The sequence below is a fragment of the Leucopleurus acutus genome (assembly GCF_964270905.1).
Source record: "Leucopleurus acutus genome assembly, chromosome: 12".
In the NCBI taxonomy this organism is placed as follows: domain Eukaryota; kingdom Metazoa; phylum Chordata; class Mammalia; order Artiodactyla; family Delphinidae; genus Leucopleurus; species Leucopleurus acutus.
The window spans coordinates 38,526,671-38,542,594 of record NC_139154.1 but is presented as its reverse complement, the minus strand read 5'-3'; the positions used below and the strand labels follow the sequence as shown (position 1 = coordinate 38,542,594).

Genomic DNA, 15,924 nt, shown 5'->3' with positions numbered 1-15,924 from the left:
GGTTTTAGCAAGCTGCTCAAGTACCAAGCACATCTAGTATAGACTACTAGGTAGCATTTACCAGAGCAAAATTGTGGCAGGGAGTTTGGTAGCAGGCATTATGGAAATTCATTTTCGGGGACAGCTGGCAGGCTACAGTTAGCAGGATTCAGTGGGGGGAGGTAGGGTTCAAAGACAAGACTTATTTTCCTGAGAGAACAAGTTTGAGAAAGACGTCAAAAGTTAAACTATTGGTATTGAAATAGAAGGTGAGAATTTGGTTTCAGAACCTGGACTGTTCTGAAATCAGGATTCAAAGTAGACATGGAATGGATCAGACAGAGGGATGCTAAACATATTATATTGTGCTTTTGCAGTGAAGTTGCCTAAATCCATCGTAGTGATGGGGAGGGAATTACGTTTTCAGATGATGATCATTGTCATCAGCTGTGGATTGAGGGATGGAAACGGGCAGAGACATTCAAGAAATCCAAGATGAACAGAATTTTTAATATTGAACCAGTAAGATTTTTGTAGCAAAGAATATTTAAGATCAAGTTAGAATGAATTAAAATTGGGAACATTTTTATGATCCCAAGAGAAGAACGGCTTCTAGCTGTGAAGGTAGTAGGTAACAGTTTTTGAGCCCTTACTTTGCCAGGCATGGTCTTAAGTACTTTTAATTCGGGGGCATGTAATTTTTTCTTCTTTCTTTCTTTCTTTTTCTTTCTTTCTTTCTTTCTTTCTTTCTTTCTTTCTTTCTTTCTTTCTTTCTTTCTTTCTTTCTTTCTTTCTTTCTTTTCCTTCTTCCTTCCTCCCTTCCTTCCTCCCTTCCTTCCTTCCTTCCTTCCTTCCTTCCTTTTCCCCCTTCCTTGCTGGTTGTATGCCACAAGCCCATTGGTCATTGGACAGGGAACATACAAGAGTTTCTTGCTCTATTGTTTCAGATTCATTTCCTTGGCTTTAAGGAGTTTTAAGCCACTAGATGGCAGATGTTTTTCAACAATTACTAGACTGAAGACCCTTCTTAATAAACTAGTTATAACTCTTCTTGTAATCAATTGGTAGGGTCCCCTTTCGCTCTCCCAGGGCATCCAGATCACGTCTGGTGTGATGCGCGGGGCACACGTTCCGTCCCTCCCTTTCTTTCCTCGGATGGGCCTGACCAGCCTCTTCTCACTGCCTCTTACTCTGCCCTGGCCTCTGCCTTTACTCCCGCTCATGTAATTCACTCCTTGTGTTTTTTGGCTCCATCGCTTACAGTTTATTTTTCTTGTCTGATACCTGCATTCCTGCTTTGAAGTTTAGACTCTTAGAGTGTCAGAGCTGGAAAAGAGTTTCACCCGTCGTTTGGCTCGGCCCCTTCATTTCTCAGCTGGGAGAACTGGAGCCTGGAGGGGTTAAGCCAAGGACGACGGGGGCTCTGGGTCGGATTTATCTTCGTGCCCCTGCGCTTCTGGGCACATAGTGCACAGATGGATGTTTCCTGAATGAAACAGCTGTGGTAAATGCTTTGAAGGATACAGACACGGTCTCTGTGTCCGAATGGCTTAACGTTTAGTGATGGAGGCATCATTTAAGTAACTGTTACCGTTCTGAAGGTAGCAGGTGATAATGTGCTCGGGAAGCGAGCAGGATAAACCATTCTGTATTGTTAAGGACCCTTCGAACTTTCTGCCCTGCTACCCCTGCCCGCCTTTCACAGGCTGGGGGCGCTCACTGCGTTTCTCACCGTCCTCCCAGCACACCATTTACAGACCCATCTCCGTGTTCTTCTACGTCGTGTTCTCTTGGCGGAGCAGGCTCTTCACCTGATCCCTTTATCTGTTTGGGAAGTTGTTGAAAGGAGAACCCTTTCTCTGGTGTTACTCCGTGAAGGCTTCCTTGACTTCTTCCTCCACACACTTAATTGGTCCTTAAGGCTATTTTTGTGCCGAGCTCAAGGGTCCCTGCAGCAGCGGTCTGGGTTGGCTTGTCCTCCCTGGAGTGGACAATGCTCGCTGTCGTTCTCGTGTGTGAATACGTGTCCACCGCCACCTGAGCAAGGAGGGTGCCCCCGAGCCTCCCCCCATGGTTGGTACTAACGCACTGGGAGAGCTAAACACGACTCTACAAATTGATTCTGAGAATTAGGAGTGGTTTTTAAGCAAAAGCTCTTTATTTGTCTTGCACACTCCTGATTGCTTAGCACATGGTTTGCATTTATAAATTTTGATGGGATGAAGGAAACTAATATTACAGTTACTCTGTTGCAAAGGTATTTGAACCTAATACACCTGATTCCTAGACCCATGATTTTCCTATTGTCCACAAAATTTTGAGGTTGAAGATTACTGGGAAAGTTTTCTCCTACTCTCTTGTTTTTGTTAACGAGTAGTTTAAACTCCTACACATCGAGGGCTTTATAGTCTTCCGAATTTAATATGTACTATAGAAACTCCATATTGCTTTATGTCTTTATAGAATAATTTAAAAATAATCACTTGCTTCAAAATGTGATTCCTGAAGTGAGTACATAAGAGCCAAATACTGTATCTTTAAGGAGGTTTTGCTTACCACTGCATGTAAATATTTCTGGGTGGAGAAGCTTACCGCAACAGAAAATAACACTAATGGTATCAGTTATTTTCTGCAGTATTGTCTGCGGTTTTAATTTTTGCAAAAATCTAGTGATCCTTTCAGTAGTATATCACAGAATGCTTAAGATGTAACTATTAACATATAAACAGCTTCAAAATGTCACAAAGCAAATGATATGCTAATTTCATTTTCAGTATTTGACTAGACTTGTGGGTTGATGCTAAGCGTTACAGCCAATTTACTGAATTTTTTTCTCTTGGACTTCATTAACTGGAAGAAATTTATGTACATAATTTGGGATACTGTATCTTGCTTTTCCTCTTTTTAAGTTAGAAACAGAGAGAATAGTACAGGGAATGATTTAATGAACACCTAAGTACCTACTACCCAGCATTAACAAATATTGAGGGCTTCCCTGGTGGTGCAGTGGTTGCGAGTCCGCCTGCCGATGCGGGGGACACGGGTTCGTGCCCCGGTCCGGGAAGATCCCACATGCCGCAGAGCGGCTGGGCCCGCGAGCCATGGCCGCTGAGCCTGCGCGTCCGGAGCCTGTGCTCCGCAACGGGAGAGGCCACAACAGTGAGAGGCCCTCGTACCGAAAAAACAAACAAACCAACCAAAAAAATCCAAAAAACAAATATTGAGATTATATTTTTTACTTAAGGTGTCTGTGTATGTATGTGTATAGTTATACCCAGATATATAAATAAAAGAGAGACAATAGTACAGACAAAATTTCCTACTTCCATTCCTCTGTCTCACTTTCCCTTTCTAGAGGCAGCATGCTCTCATGGTTTTAGTGTGTGACCTTCCAATATATATTTTTACATTTGTTCTTTTTTACACTGTATGTTTCCCTGAACAGTTTAATGAATTTATTTATCCCTTTTAAACATTTAAAATATTTCTAATTTTTCTGCATTATAAATAGTGCTACATGAGGTATTCTTTTACCAAGAAATAAATATACCTGTGCAAGAATTTCTCTAGAGTTGTCTTAGAACTCAATTTGGGGTATTTTTTGGGAAGGGGTGCATTTTTTAGATATTGTCATATCATTCTCCAAAATGATTACTACAGTCTTACCAATAGTTTTATGAGAGTTCCTGTGTATAAATCTTTGGCATAAATCTTTGTTGCTTTGATCTGCATTACTGGCTTTTGTATTTCTCTTCTTGTGACTTGCTTATTCTTTGTCCGTTTTTCTTTTGGGCTGGTTGTGGGAGATCTTTATGGATTCTGTCTGATAAAACATATACTCTGTTAGTTTTATGTTTTATAAATAACTTTTCCTGGTGTGTGCCTTATCTTTGCACTTTATGGAGAGGAATTTTAGATTTTAATATGGTCAGATTTGAAGGAGAACATCTCAGTGACACTAGGGTAGGAAAGTTTCTGACAGGTCAGGATGCACAAAGCACAGGCCACCAAGGGGAAGGTTATCAGTGTGAATGGAGCTGGCTCTTTTCAGAACTCTACTCTCCCATGTGAATTTTGTATTGTCTAGTTCCATTACATCAGTTTGTTCAGTTCCACAAGAAATTCTGTTGGGATTTTATTTGAAATTTCTTTCAATTTATAGATTAAGAAGAATTGGCATCTTTAAGGTATTGAGAGTTTGTCAAAGAACATGGTATGTCTCTTTATGCATAACTCTGTGTCCTTCAGGAACATTTTGAAATTTTCTCCCTGATGTTTTCCTTTACGAGATTCTCGCCTTAGCGTTGTCTGCTGCCCTCTTTTTTTTTTTAACGGTACGCGGGCCTCTCACTGTTGTGGCCTCGCCCGTTGCAGAGCACAGGCTCTGGACGTGCAGGCTCAGTGGCCATGGCTCACGGGCCCAGCTGCTCCGCGGCATGTGGGATCTTCCCGGGCCGGGGCACGAACCCGCGTCCCCTGCGTCGGCAGGTGGACTCTCAACCACTGCGCCACCAGGGAAGCCCGAATCTCTTTTATTTTTAATTGAGCTTATCTTGTAACCAATTTGATCTATTCACGGCCATGTTTATCAGAATTCATAGGGAGGAAGTGTCTTCTAGTATCAAGACCAGGAGATAAGAAGAAATCTGAAATCTCAGCTCTCCTTTCACAGTCAGGCAACATAAAGTTTTATACATATATTTTAAAATCTGAAAATTAAATATGACATTTGTCCTCTCCATGACATAGTAGTGCAAACTAAATAGTAATGCTCAACCCCTTGAGAAAAGAATTATATGGTTACTATAAAAAATATATATTTATTTATACATGGTCAATGTTGTGCACTGAGTAGAGAAAAATTATTTCATTATCAGGATCTGCTTTATCCTGACCTTTTAGAGATTTGTTGAATTCTCAAATAGTGTTTTATTTTTATTATAACAATAGGCTACTGGTTTTTAAAGATATGTTTTATGAGAATCACATGTTTTCCGTTTGAAAAAGTACTGTGACTATATTCAGAAATGTAGATATTCAAAATTACCTGTTTTGTTTCTATTTATTCAGAGGAGTTTTTCCTAACAAACTGACTTTTGAAAAAAAAGTTCCTTACGGAAAATTTGAAGCATGTTCACAGAATATACTGACTCCCTTGTGCCTGCCATTCAGTTTAACAGTCGACTTGTGGCCAGCCTCACCTCATCTATGGCCTCAGCCGAGCCTCCACCCTCCTGTGCCTAGAATATCATGAAGTAAATTCTGGACAGCGTAGTATTTCATCTGAATATTTCAGTGTGTATTTCTAAAAAATAAGGACTCTAAAAAAACATAAACATGAAACCATTGTCATATGCAAAGATAATTAACAATAATTTGTCCATATCTTCAAATATCCAGACTGTGTTCTCTTTTAATTCATTGATCTGCTCTCCATTCTCTCCTCCTCTCTCACTCTTACAGAGAGAGAGAGAGAGAGAGAGAGAGAGAGAGAGAGAGAGAGAGAGAGAGAGAGGGAGTGTGTGTGTGTGTGTGTGTGTGTGTGTGTGTGTTTGGAAGAAGCCAGGTCATTCTGTAGTTTTCTACTGTGTAGACTTTTTAGATTTCCTATTGTTTATTTTTATTTATTTATTTATTTTTAACATCTTCATTGGAGTATAATTGCTTTACAGCGTTGTGTTAGTTCCTGCCATATAATAAAGTGAATCAGCCACATGCATACATATATCCCCATATCCCCTCCCTCTTGCGTCTCCCTCCCACCCTCCTTATCCCACCCCTCTAGGTTGTCACAGAGCACTGAGCTGATCTCCCTGTGCTATGCAGCTGCTTCCCACTAGCTATCTATTTTACATTTAGATTTCCCATTGTTTAGATTGCATCTTTGAAGTGTTGTTTGAAGTATTTTTCTTTTTTCAACTGTATTTTTTTCAAATTGGTAGTTAGAGCCAGAGGAATGATATGATTTTATCTGCATTAGGTCTACTTATGTTTTTTGAAATTGTTTTGGTGTAAAAATCATTTGAGCAGAATGGTTGCTATAGGCAAGTAATGCTCGTACTCCTACCTTGACTTTGGACCAAAATCTCTTTTGCCCTGGTGAACAGGGTTAATTACGTGTTAGCTCTGAGGACTGGCGAAGGGTAGAAACAGCCCAGCGGGTTGCTTCAAGCATCTTCTCAAAGTTTGTTGCTTATGATTTGCTGTGATGGAAACTTGTTAGACTATATATATATAAAAGCAGTAGGAAGAAGGCTTTGATTGAAGGCTCCAGTTGTGTTTGCGAATAAAGCACATTTACATTACTTTATGAATTTTGAGACTTTGAGTTGGGCTAAGCTCTATGGCTAAACCTAGAAGGGTTTTATGCACTTTTGAAAGTTTTACATCTGAGAGTATGTGTAGAGATGAGATTTTAGAAAATTATTATTGTTGTTTTTTTTATTGTTGTTAGCTTAGTTCAGAATAGGAACTAACATGGTGTTGTAGGTCACTTGTGCTTCAAAAACAGACTGACAGAAAAAGAGATCCTTATGCTGTGCACCTTAAGCTTATACAGCGCCGCATGTCAGTTATATATCTCATTAAGAGTGAAGAAAGAGAAGAAAGTTAGGAAGGTGGTCAAATGAGAAGAGGGCAGTTGGTGGAATTAGAGGCTGACAGGTTGTCTGAATTCCGGGGCTGGGAAATAAACAAGATGTGTGTTAGTTTTCTGTGGTTGCTCTAACAGATTACCACAAATTTAGGGGCTTAAAATAAATTTATGTTACATTTCTGGAGGTGAGAAGTCAGAAATGGGTCTCACTGAACTAAGATCAGGGTGTCAGCAGGGCTGTGTCCTCGCTGGAGGCTCAGGGGGACAGTCTGTCTTCTTACCTCTGCCATCTTCTAGAGCAGCCCAGCTTCCTTGGCCCCTTGTATCCTGAAGACCAGCAGAGACTGAGCGACTCTTTTTCTCACATCACATCACTGTGACACTGACTCTCCTGCTTCCCTCTTGTGCTTTTAAGGACTTTTGTGGTTATTTGGGTCACCTGGAAAATCCAGGATACTCTCCCTGTTTTAAGGTCATTTGCTTAGCAGCCTTAAGTCCACGTGATGCCACATGTTCACAGGTTCTAGAGATTAAGACATGGGCCTCTTTGGGGGCCATTATTCTGCTTGCCCCACAAGGTAAGCAGAATCAACAGAGGACAGGTGTTGCTTCTGCACTAACGTGTAGAGCTCTGTCTGACTGCCCTTGAGCATAGCTCAGCGGGCTGTATTGAGTAACTCATGGTGTTATCTCATGAGGTACTTAGAATTATAGAAAGTTTAAGAGTTATCAGTGGTTAACATAACCATAAAACCAAGTCAGTCTTTTGATATGCCAACTCTGAGGAGTCTTAGGAAGTGTCATTTCCTTCCCCCTTTTGATTTCTATGCAGAAACTAAAATTTTTAAAGTTTTGATTTATCTATGAGCATGGTCTAGAAAAAGATAAGCACTAATTTGTTGTGTGAGGAAGTGCATCCTTTTTCTTTTGACACAGCGGGGGGCCTGGTGATGATAGATATCAGGTATTTTGATGTAAAGGGAGCCTGATGTTTTCTGTCATTTGCGATAGTGGTAGATTGTGTAGGCGGGAGCGTTGTGTGGACATGACCAGAGAAATCTGTTCTTTTTCTTAAGCAGCAGGGAGTTTTCTGCCTGTAGGGAGGGTCTTTTTAAAAAATCGAGACATTAAGAAGGATGTGGCTTCTCTCTTCTGTTACTCCATTGCCTTATTGTTATTGGGGACAACAAGTGTTTTCCTTTAATATATCAGAAGTTTTACTTTCAAACATTTTTCTTTTTTCTATAGGTGATTATGATGTCTTATATGTTCCCTGCCAGATTTACTAAACATGACTTAACTTTAAAAATCATGACTGTTGGGTTCCATTATTAATCAGCTTAGTTTGTGTAGTGGTCACATAGTCTTTTAACTTTCAGTACTTGTTAGACTGCTTGTCCTGTTGGTAACTGGCCTCTAATTGCAATGAAGTATAACAAACAGAAAAGTGAACCAGTCATAATGTACAGTCTTATTTCAGTATAGTTATTAGTGACCCATCCACAGCAATCCCAGCTGGCATTTCTTTCTAGCATCTGTAATTGTGCCCTCATTGCGTCCGATGCACTGCTGTAACTAGTACATATGTGTCTATGTGAGGTGACGTATCTGTTTATTAAAGTTTATTGGTGTTGATATAGTTCCTTAGATATTCAGTGGCCAACCTGAAAACATTTTTTTTCCTCATTTCTAAGTTCTCATCTGAGTTTCAGATGTTTGAATGTGTAAATGAAGGTGAAATTCTAGTTGAAAACCCATCTGGTTTTCTATTGGTTGTTTCCTCTAAAATATATACCTTCTAGGATTAGTATATACTAATTTTATTTCAGTTTTCCTTGTGAAGTTTTCTGCTCTCTTTGTTTTGATGTTGTCTTGTTCCTATTTGTAATTTATCAATTCTTTTTATCTTTCTCTTTTTTAGACTTTTACTGGTCGGTGGATGTGAAACTGCTGAAGTGGGCATACCAAAAGCTTCTAGCTGTGGACTCTCTGCCTGGAGAGTTCTTTCAGGATCACCTTATTATAAGCCAGTTACTCATGGTGGAGACAGGGTCACTGCAGTAAGTCTTCGTTGTGGTATTTCACTTTGCTAATAGGTCTTAGATAAGCCCTTTGTAAGATACAGAGAAGGAAACAATTTGCCTTAAATGAAGAAAGTAACCTAATGCAAGTGAAATTTTAGGACTTCTTTCAAATATCAAATTTACCTAAAGCATGTTTTATTTAACTTGAGTCTCATTTTTAGTAACAATATTTGCAGATATCAGAAAAACAACCTAACAGTAATCCCATTACTTGCGTTTGCTTATTTAGACATTAACATTTATTAAGTCCCTTTTGATGTGCCGGCAGCTGTTCTGAGTGCTGTTACGTGTGTAGTAGCTCATTTAATTCTCAGTAACCCTTTGAGGTAGGTATTGTTAGTAGCTCCAGTCTGTTGATGAGGAAAGTGAAATTTAGCTGGGCCACCCCACTAGCAAGTGGCAGAATGAGGGTACAAACGCTGGCATGAGTTCCCCTGTTCAAGTTCTTAACTGCCTTCGTACTTCCATTTTGTTCCATATTGATCAGTGCTATTCGTCCAACCATTCATTTATTCTTTCTTTAATTGAATTTCTGTTTTCTGTCAGTCACTCCTTTATGCTGTAATAGTCAGTATAGGCTAGGCTCCGTTGTGATAATAGAAAGAGCCACATAAACAAACAAACTCCTGGCATTTCTGTGGGTCACCCCAGGAAAGTGTGTTCCTTATTTGTGGCAAAGCCTGCTGTTGATATCATGACTACCCTGAACAACTTGTTCCAAGCAATGACTAAAGGATATGTGGGGGCTGGTGACCTCTTGAGGGCCCACTGTCTCAGTTTATGGCCTTAGGAGGGGGAGGAGAGGACTAAAAGGTGGGACTTTTTAACCGTCTTACACCAGAACTGGCATCACTTCTGCTTGCAGTTCATTTACTGAAACTCATCATGTGGCCCCTCCTACCTTCCAGGGGCCTGGGAAGTAGTTTTCTGTGTGTCCAGAAAGGCAAGAAAAACTAGATATTAGTGAATATTAATTGTTTCTACCATATTGGCCACTCTGTGATAATATATATCTTGACTCTTTTTGTATAAACTGTAAGATCATAATTATGTACCCTGTGCTTAGCCTGATATTTGGTGGGCACTCAGATGCAGTATTTTTCTAATGAGGGAAGAAACCAAGAAATTAAGGTGAGACACGATGTAAGTGAATGTGCCATGCCAGTTATTCCTATGAATGCATTTGTTCCATTATTCCTGCCTCAAAATAATCCTGTAAAACAATGGTTAAACGTTTTCATGTTGAAGAAGAACTAGTGAAGAAGTACTTTTGAAAAGAAATCTTTAGCAATCATAGTAAGCTTCCGTTAATTATTTTCTTTAGTTTTTAGCATATGCTGAAATATGTGATTGTGAATTTAACCCAACAAAGTAGTAGGGTTTTTTTTTTTTTTTTAAATTAGGTCAACTTATTGGTTCAATATGGCAGCAGACCTTAAAACAGTTTATATTCGTACATCAGTTTATACAGTACTGTGTCCTGTGCTTTTTCTTCCATTCATGGTCCCTTTACTCACTCCAGCACCCATTTATTCTCTCTGCAGGACCCGGTAAGGAGTCCAGGTTGAGTGTTATTAGCCCCATTTCACAGATGAGGAGCCTAAGGCCCTGGGAGATCTTAACAACTAAAAATAGGGCAGCAGGGGTGGAACCAGATTTTGTAGCTCTTGTTTAGCACTTTCGTCACTCCACATGTGAAATTACATACATCTCATTGGCATTGTCAAATTTATGCTGTGATGATTATCCCATAATTTATTTTTTAAAAAAGAGTGAGTTAGCAGTTGGACATGTTACTTCATATTTGTTATAATTTAGTCATGTTCCTGTCTCCGATTTCACACCCAGCTTGTTGTTTTATATGTGAGATGTATCAGGGCAGATCCTGAAAAGGGTTTGAACAATTTTATCTCTTGACTCTGTCTGAGTGTGATGTCTGCAGCTTATTTTTTTATATTTTAATTTTATTTTTGGCTGTGCCATGTGGCTTGCGGGATCTTAGTTCCCCAACCAGTGATTGAACCCACGCCCTCAGCAGTGAAAGCGCCGAGTACTAACCACTGGACCGCCAGGGAAGTCCCTGTAGCTTATTTTTAAATGGTTCAGTCAAAAAACAATTTTTAAAAAAGTGTACATACAGATAAAGCAAATATGGCTAATTGTTAATAATTGGTGAACTCAGGTAAAAGATATACTGGTATTTCATTGTGTAATCATTTCAACTTTTCAGTAGCTAGGAAATTTGTCAAAATTAAAGGTTGAGGGGAAAAAAGGAAGAATTGGTAAGTATGGAGGATATAAGGCGAGAGAAAGTAGGCAAACTGTGAAGGGCCATTTCAATATGGTGTAATCAAGTATATTTGTGACAGAGTCTGGGACAGGGGAGGGCACGGAGGACTGTCACGTACTATGAAACCTTTTTTCACCGTGGCTTCTTTAAATTCTCCGTGCTTTCACTTTGCTCCTTACTGAAGTATTGGAATCTGCTCTGCTATGTATGGTCCTTCCCTCTCTGGCCTGAAGCTTCAATATTGGAGTCTCTGAAAGGAAAATTGCTTGTGCAGTGACAAAATAAGTGGGGGGAAATACTGAATTGCAAATTGAGTGCTCCGCCGTATGATAAACTTCTTGAAATGCTGCAAGTGTACTTTAATTATGTTAGTGCCTTTTTTTTTTGCGGTACACGGGCTCTCACTGTTGTGGCCTCTCCCGCTGCGGAGCACAGGCTCCGGACGCGCAGGCTTAGCGGCCATGGCTCATGGGCCCAGCCGCTCCGCGGCATGTGGGATCTTCCCGGACCGGGGCACGAACCCGTGTCCCCTGCATCGGCAGGCGGACTCTCAACCACTGCACCACCAGGGAAGCCCTGTTAGTGCCTTTTTAATGTGTCTTGCAGCTAAACGCACAATCATTCTGTGTAGCCTTCCCCTACCTCAAAGTAATTTGAAACTATAAGATTAGTTCCTCTTGTCAGGTGACAGATATTGTCTGCATCGAACCTCTTATTGTTTGTTTAAGGCTGCTATTGTTTTGGGGTGAATATCGACCGAAAAATGCTGCTGACACATATATTCTCATCTCTCACAAGGCTGCTGGGTTGTAAAAGAGGCTATGCAAAATTCCATATATACCTTGAGCAAAGTTTCCAAATTAATGTCTGTGCCATCTATAGGAGATAGTTTTATTTATTCATTTGTTCAACATCAAATCACCGATGCAGGTATCAGAACATACAGGTAGCAGCCCTCAAGGGGCTTACTGTACTGGAGGTACAGCTGTGCCCACAAATAAGGGCAAGAAGCTATAGCAAATACCAGGGGAGAGTTCAGTCACTGGGGGGAAGGAAGGAGCCCGACTCAGGAGTCAGAAGGTTGGGATTGGAATTCTAGCTCAGCACTTACCACTGGTGTCTTAAGGCTCTTGCCAGGATCAAATGAGGTAATATATATGAAGGCCGTTGATAAACAATAAAATGTTCTACAGTGTTAATTATTATCTATTTGTATTATTAAGGTGGAAATTTTGGAAAAAATGTATAAAAAATGAACAAAACTGACTTTTTTGTTATTGATGCTGCTTCCTTTTCAGTATAGAATGTTGTTCTGGAAAGAACACAGGGTTTTTGAAATCCTGTTTCCCTGAGAAAACAGAAGTGATCAGAATATTTTCATAAGATCCTACCACCTGCCTACATATGCACCTAACTTCCGTACCTTTTCTCTTGTTATTACAGATGAGCTGTACTTGCACTAGCTAAGGCCAGCTCCTCCCTTTGTCCACTGGATCTCACACTTGCTAATTGAAGGATGTTTATCCACATCATGAATCTTGCTGCCCATTAGGTTTATCAGCAAACAACATGCATTTATTTTTCCCATTGTAAAAACTCTTTAGTTTTAGGGGACTTAGAACCTACTAAATCCTGCTACCAGCCCATTTGTTCCTTTCCTTCAGCATGTTCAAGAGTCATCTATACTTGATCCATTTCCAACTTTTCTTTCCTCTCTTGAATTCATTTGAATGGGGCTTTAGCTCCATGATTTCACTGAAACTGTCTTACTGATGTTATCAGTGCCCTCCAGTGTTTTACCAGTTTATCAGTTTATTGGTATTCTTTAATTCCTATTAATTGCCTATACAACAATCAGTTAGTTGGTTTTATTTTCCCCTTCTCCTTTTTCCTCCCTTTTCTAGTTGCATTATTTCTATTTTGTCAAAACACACAATATTTATACGATAGTTTCAACCCTCATCATCATGTTTCTTTAGTCATAGATGTTCATTTATGTATTTTAAAATGTTCCCTGTCCCTTTGTTTGAAGTTTTCCCAGTCACCTCTTGGTTGGATGAAATTATCCTCTAATAGATATTTTGAGAAGTGCTCACAGATGAAGAGTTCCTTAAGTTCTTGTGTGTCAGAATTGTTTTTCATAGCCTGGACATTTGAAGGAAAACTTATCTGGATATAAAATCTTTGGTTTACCTGTTCTTTCATTGAGCTTTAAAAAAGCACAGCACTATTGTTACTTTGCTTTTATGTGGAATTTGAAAAGTTGATGCAAGTCAAATTATCTTCTCTTTGTATGTTACTTGGCCATTTTGTTTGGAGGCCTTGAGGATTTCCTTTATCTTTGAAATCTAGTATCCTTCCTGGAATATTTCTTGGAGTTGATTTTTCTGGGTTAATTTTCCCAGGTACCTGTTCACTCTTTCAATATATAGATTCAGGTCTTTTTTCATTTCTGAAAAGTTTTCTTAGACTACAATTTTTGGCAGTGGTTTTAGATTGACCTTAGTCCCCTTTGCTAGCTTGTCGCATCTGTCCTCCTGGACCCTGCAGGGTGTTTTCAGTCTGCTTTTGCTCACCACAAGCCTGTGTCGGCCTGGGTCAGGGTGGGTGGGAGCGTGGGGATGGCAAGAGCAGTGGAGATGACACACTGGAGTTTGGTGGTTTTTCTCTTTCTACTTACAATGATTTTGAAGATCCTTGATCTTCAAGTTAAGTGAGGGTGTGGTTTTCATGCAGATTTATTTTTCTCTGCTTGTATTTTCTTGTTTTTGGAGGAAATGTGGAGCTAGGCCGTCAGTAATATCTTCAGCTGCTCAGCAGTTCTGGTAGGAACATTTTTAACCTCAGCTTAAGAATACCGCCCCCCCACCCTTTGCCTTTTTCTTTTAAATTAAGGAAAAGTGCATATAACATAAAATGGACCATTAAGTATTTTAAAGTGTACGGTTCAGTGGCATTTAGTATATTCACAGTGTTGTGCAACTGTCACCACTATCTAGGTCCAAGACATTTTCGTCACCCCAAATGGAAACACCAGACCCATTAAACAGTCACTCCCTTTTGTTCCCTCACCTCAGCGCCTGGCAGTCACTGGTCTGCTTTCTGTTTATATGGATTTACCTGTTTTGAAAATTTCATATGAATGGAATCATACAGTATGAGACTTTTGTATCTGGCTTCTCTCTTTTAGCGACATATTTTTGAGGTTCATCCAAATTTTAGTGTGCATCAGTACTTCATTCCTTTTTACGACTGAATAATATTCTGTTGTATGGATATGCTGCCTTTTTAAAAAATTTATTATTTTAATTTTTTTTTTTGTGGTACGCGGGCCTCTCACTGCTGTGGCCTCTCCCGTTGCGGAGCACAGGCTCCGGACGTGCAGGCTCAGTGGCCATGGCTCACGGGCCCAGCTGCTCCGCGGCATGTGGGATCTTCCCGGGCCGGGGCACGAACCTGTGTCCCCTGCATCGGCAGGCGGACTCTCAACCACTGCGCCACCAGGGAAGCCCTGCCTTTTGTTTATCCATTCTTTAGTTAGTGGACATTTAAGTTGTTTCTATTTTTTGGCTATTATGAATAATGTTGCTGTGAACATTTGTGTGTACAGGTATTTGTTTGAACACCTGTTTTCAGTTCTTTTGGGTATATACTTAGTATGGAATTTCTGGATCATATGGTAATTCCATTTAACTTTTGAACGACCACCAGACTGTCTTCCACAGTGGCTGTACCATTTTATGTTCCTGCCAGCAATGTACCAGTGTTCCAAATTCTCTACAACTTCAACAATGCTTATTTTCCATTTCTAAAAAATTATACACATCTCTCCCTCTTGCTTTAAGTATATTTCTTAAATCTAGAGACAAAAATAGTCTTGTTTTATTATTTCAAATACTTGTTTCTCAGTGATTTTTTTCTGGTGTTTTTCAAGTATGGGATCAATTTCTTCATGAATGAAATTTCTGTTGGGAGTATTGACCTTTTCCATAGTGATGCTAGGATAAAATGGTAACCTGGGCCAGACTCATTTGAGAAGAGCCACTCATTAGATTCTAATTTGCATAGATTGTACTAGACTTGTTACGTATGTATTTAAAAATACATTTGATTATGGGTACATTTTGTAAGATTTGTCACTTGTTGGATTTTCTTTCCCAAACAAAAACAAAATCTCACCAAGATTTCTGATACTTATTCATGATTTTCTTAACCATTTCTTAAAATACTAGATATGCTGTAGTTTTCATTTCATGATGAAAGGCCTTTAAACAATGAGGAAGCCTTCCATTGATCTTTTTTTTTTATGATGTGTGTCTATTTTGTAGGTACCAAAGACCCTGGGATTATTAAGGATGTTAAGTGGCAAGTTTTACAGTCGCCAGGGGCAAGAACAGGTAATACAAATTGGCATCTTCGCCAGGGTCCCCTTAAGGACAGAGTTGAATGAATCTTGAATATTATAGATTTTCATCTGAATTTGCTCTTAATTATACATTACAGGGGTGTATGCATTAATAAGATATCATGGAGCTGTTCACTGAAGATTTGTGCATTTTACTATATATATCATTCTTATCACAGTAAAGAAAATTTAAAAAAAAAAAAAAGAATGAATCTAGTCCTCTTGGATCTGGGGATATAGCCCAAAGAAGTCTCCTGGAATCATTGTATATCTTTGAAGTTTCTTATTCTATCTTGTGAATTTTTGTATCCTTGTCCATAACATATCCCTTATGTTTGTTAGTTTTAAAATAAAAAAAGTTTCCTTCCTAAATCTGAGATTATTGGTGTTTCAAGAGGATGAGCCACATTGACCCTGGGCTTAACTGTTTTGTTCTTCAATAGGAGAAATATGGATCCATCTCAGAGATGCTGGGCAGTTTCATCCTGGATACACCCGTATGCTTTGGCGCTGTCTCTGAGGGAGATGGTTATAGTCATGCCCTCTACACGGCTCTCACAAGAGTCTTGAC

General features: G+C 39.6%; 1 protein-coding gene across 2 annotated transcripts in view; it reads left to right on the top strand.

Annotated features, from left to right (window-relative positions):
* The window catches only part of NBAS (NBAS subunit of NRZ tethering complex), a 339,942-nt gene that overhangs the window by 39,638 nt on the left and 284,380 nt on the right, over positions 1–15,924 (top strand). Inside the window, exons 10-11 of one of the 2 annotated variants that reach the window (XM_082852121.1) lie at positions 8,496–8,634; positions 15,277–15,345. In XM_082852121.1, coding sequence (XP_082708247.1) covers positions 8,496–8,634; positions 15,277–15,345 — 208 coding nt within the window. The remainder of the gene's footprint in view (positions 1–8,495; positions 8,635–15,276; positions 15,346–15,924) is intronic. The other variant, XM_082852122.1, reaches the window with a different exon arrangement.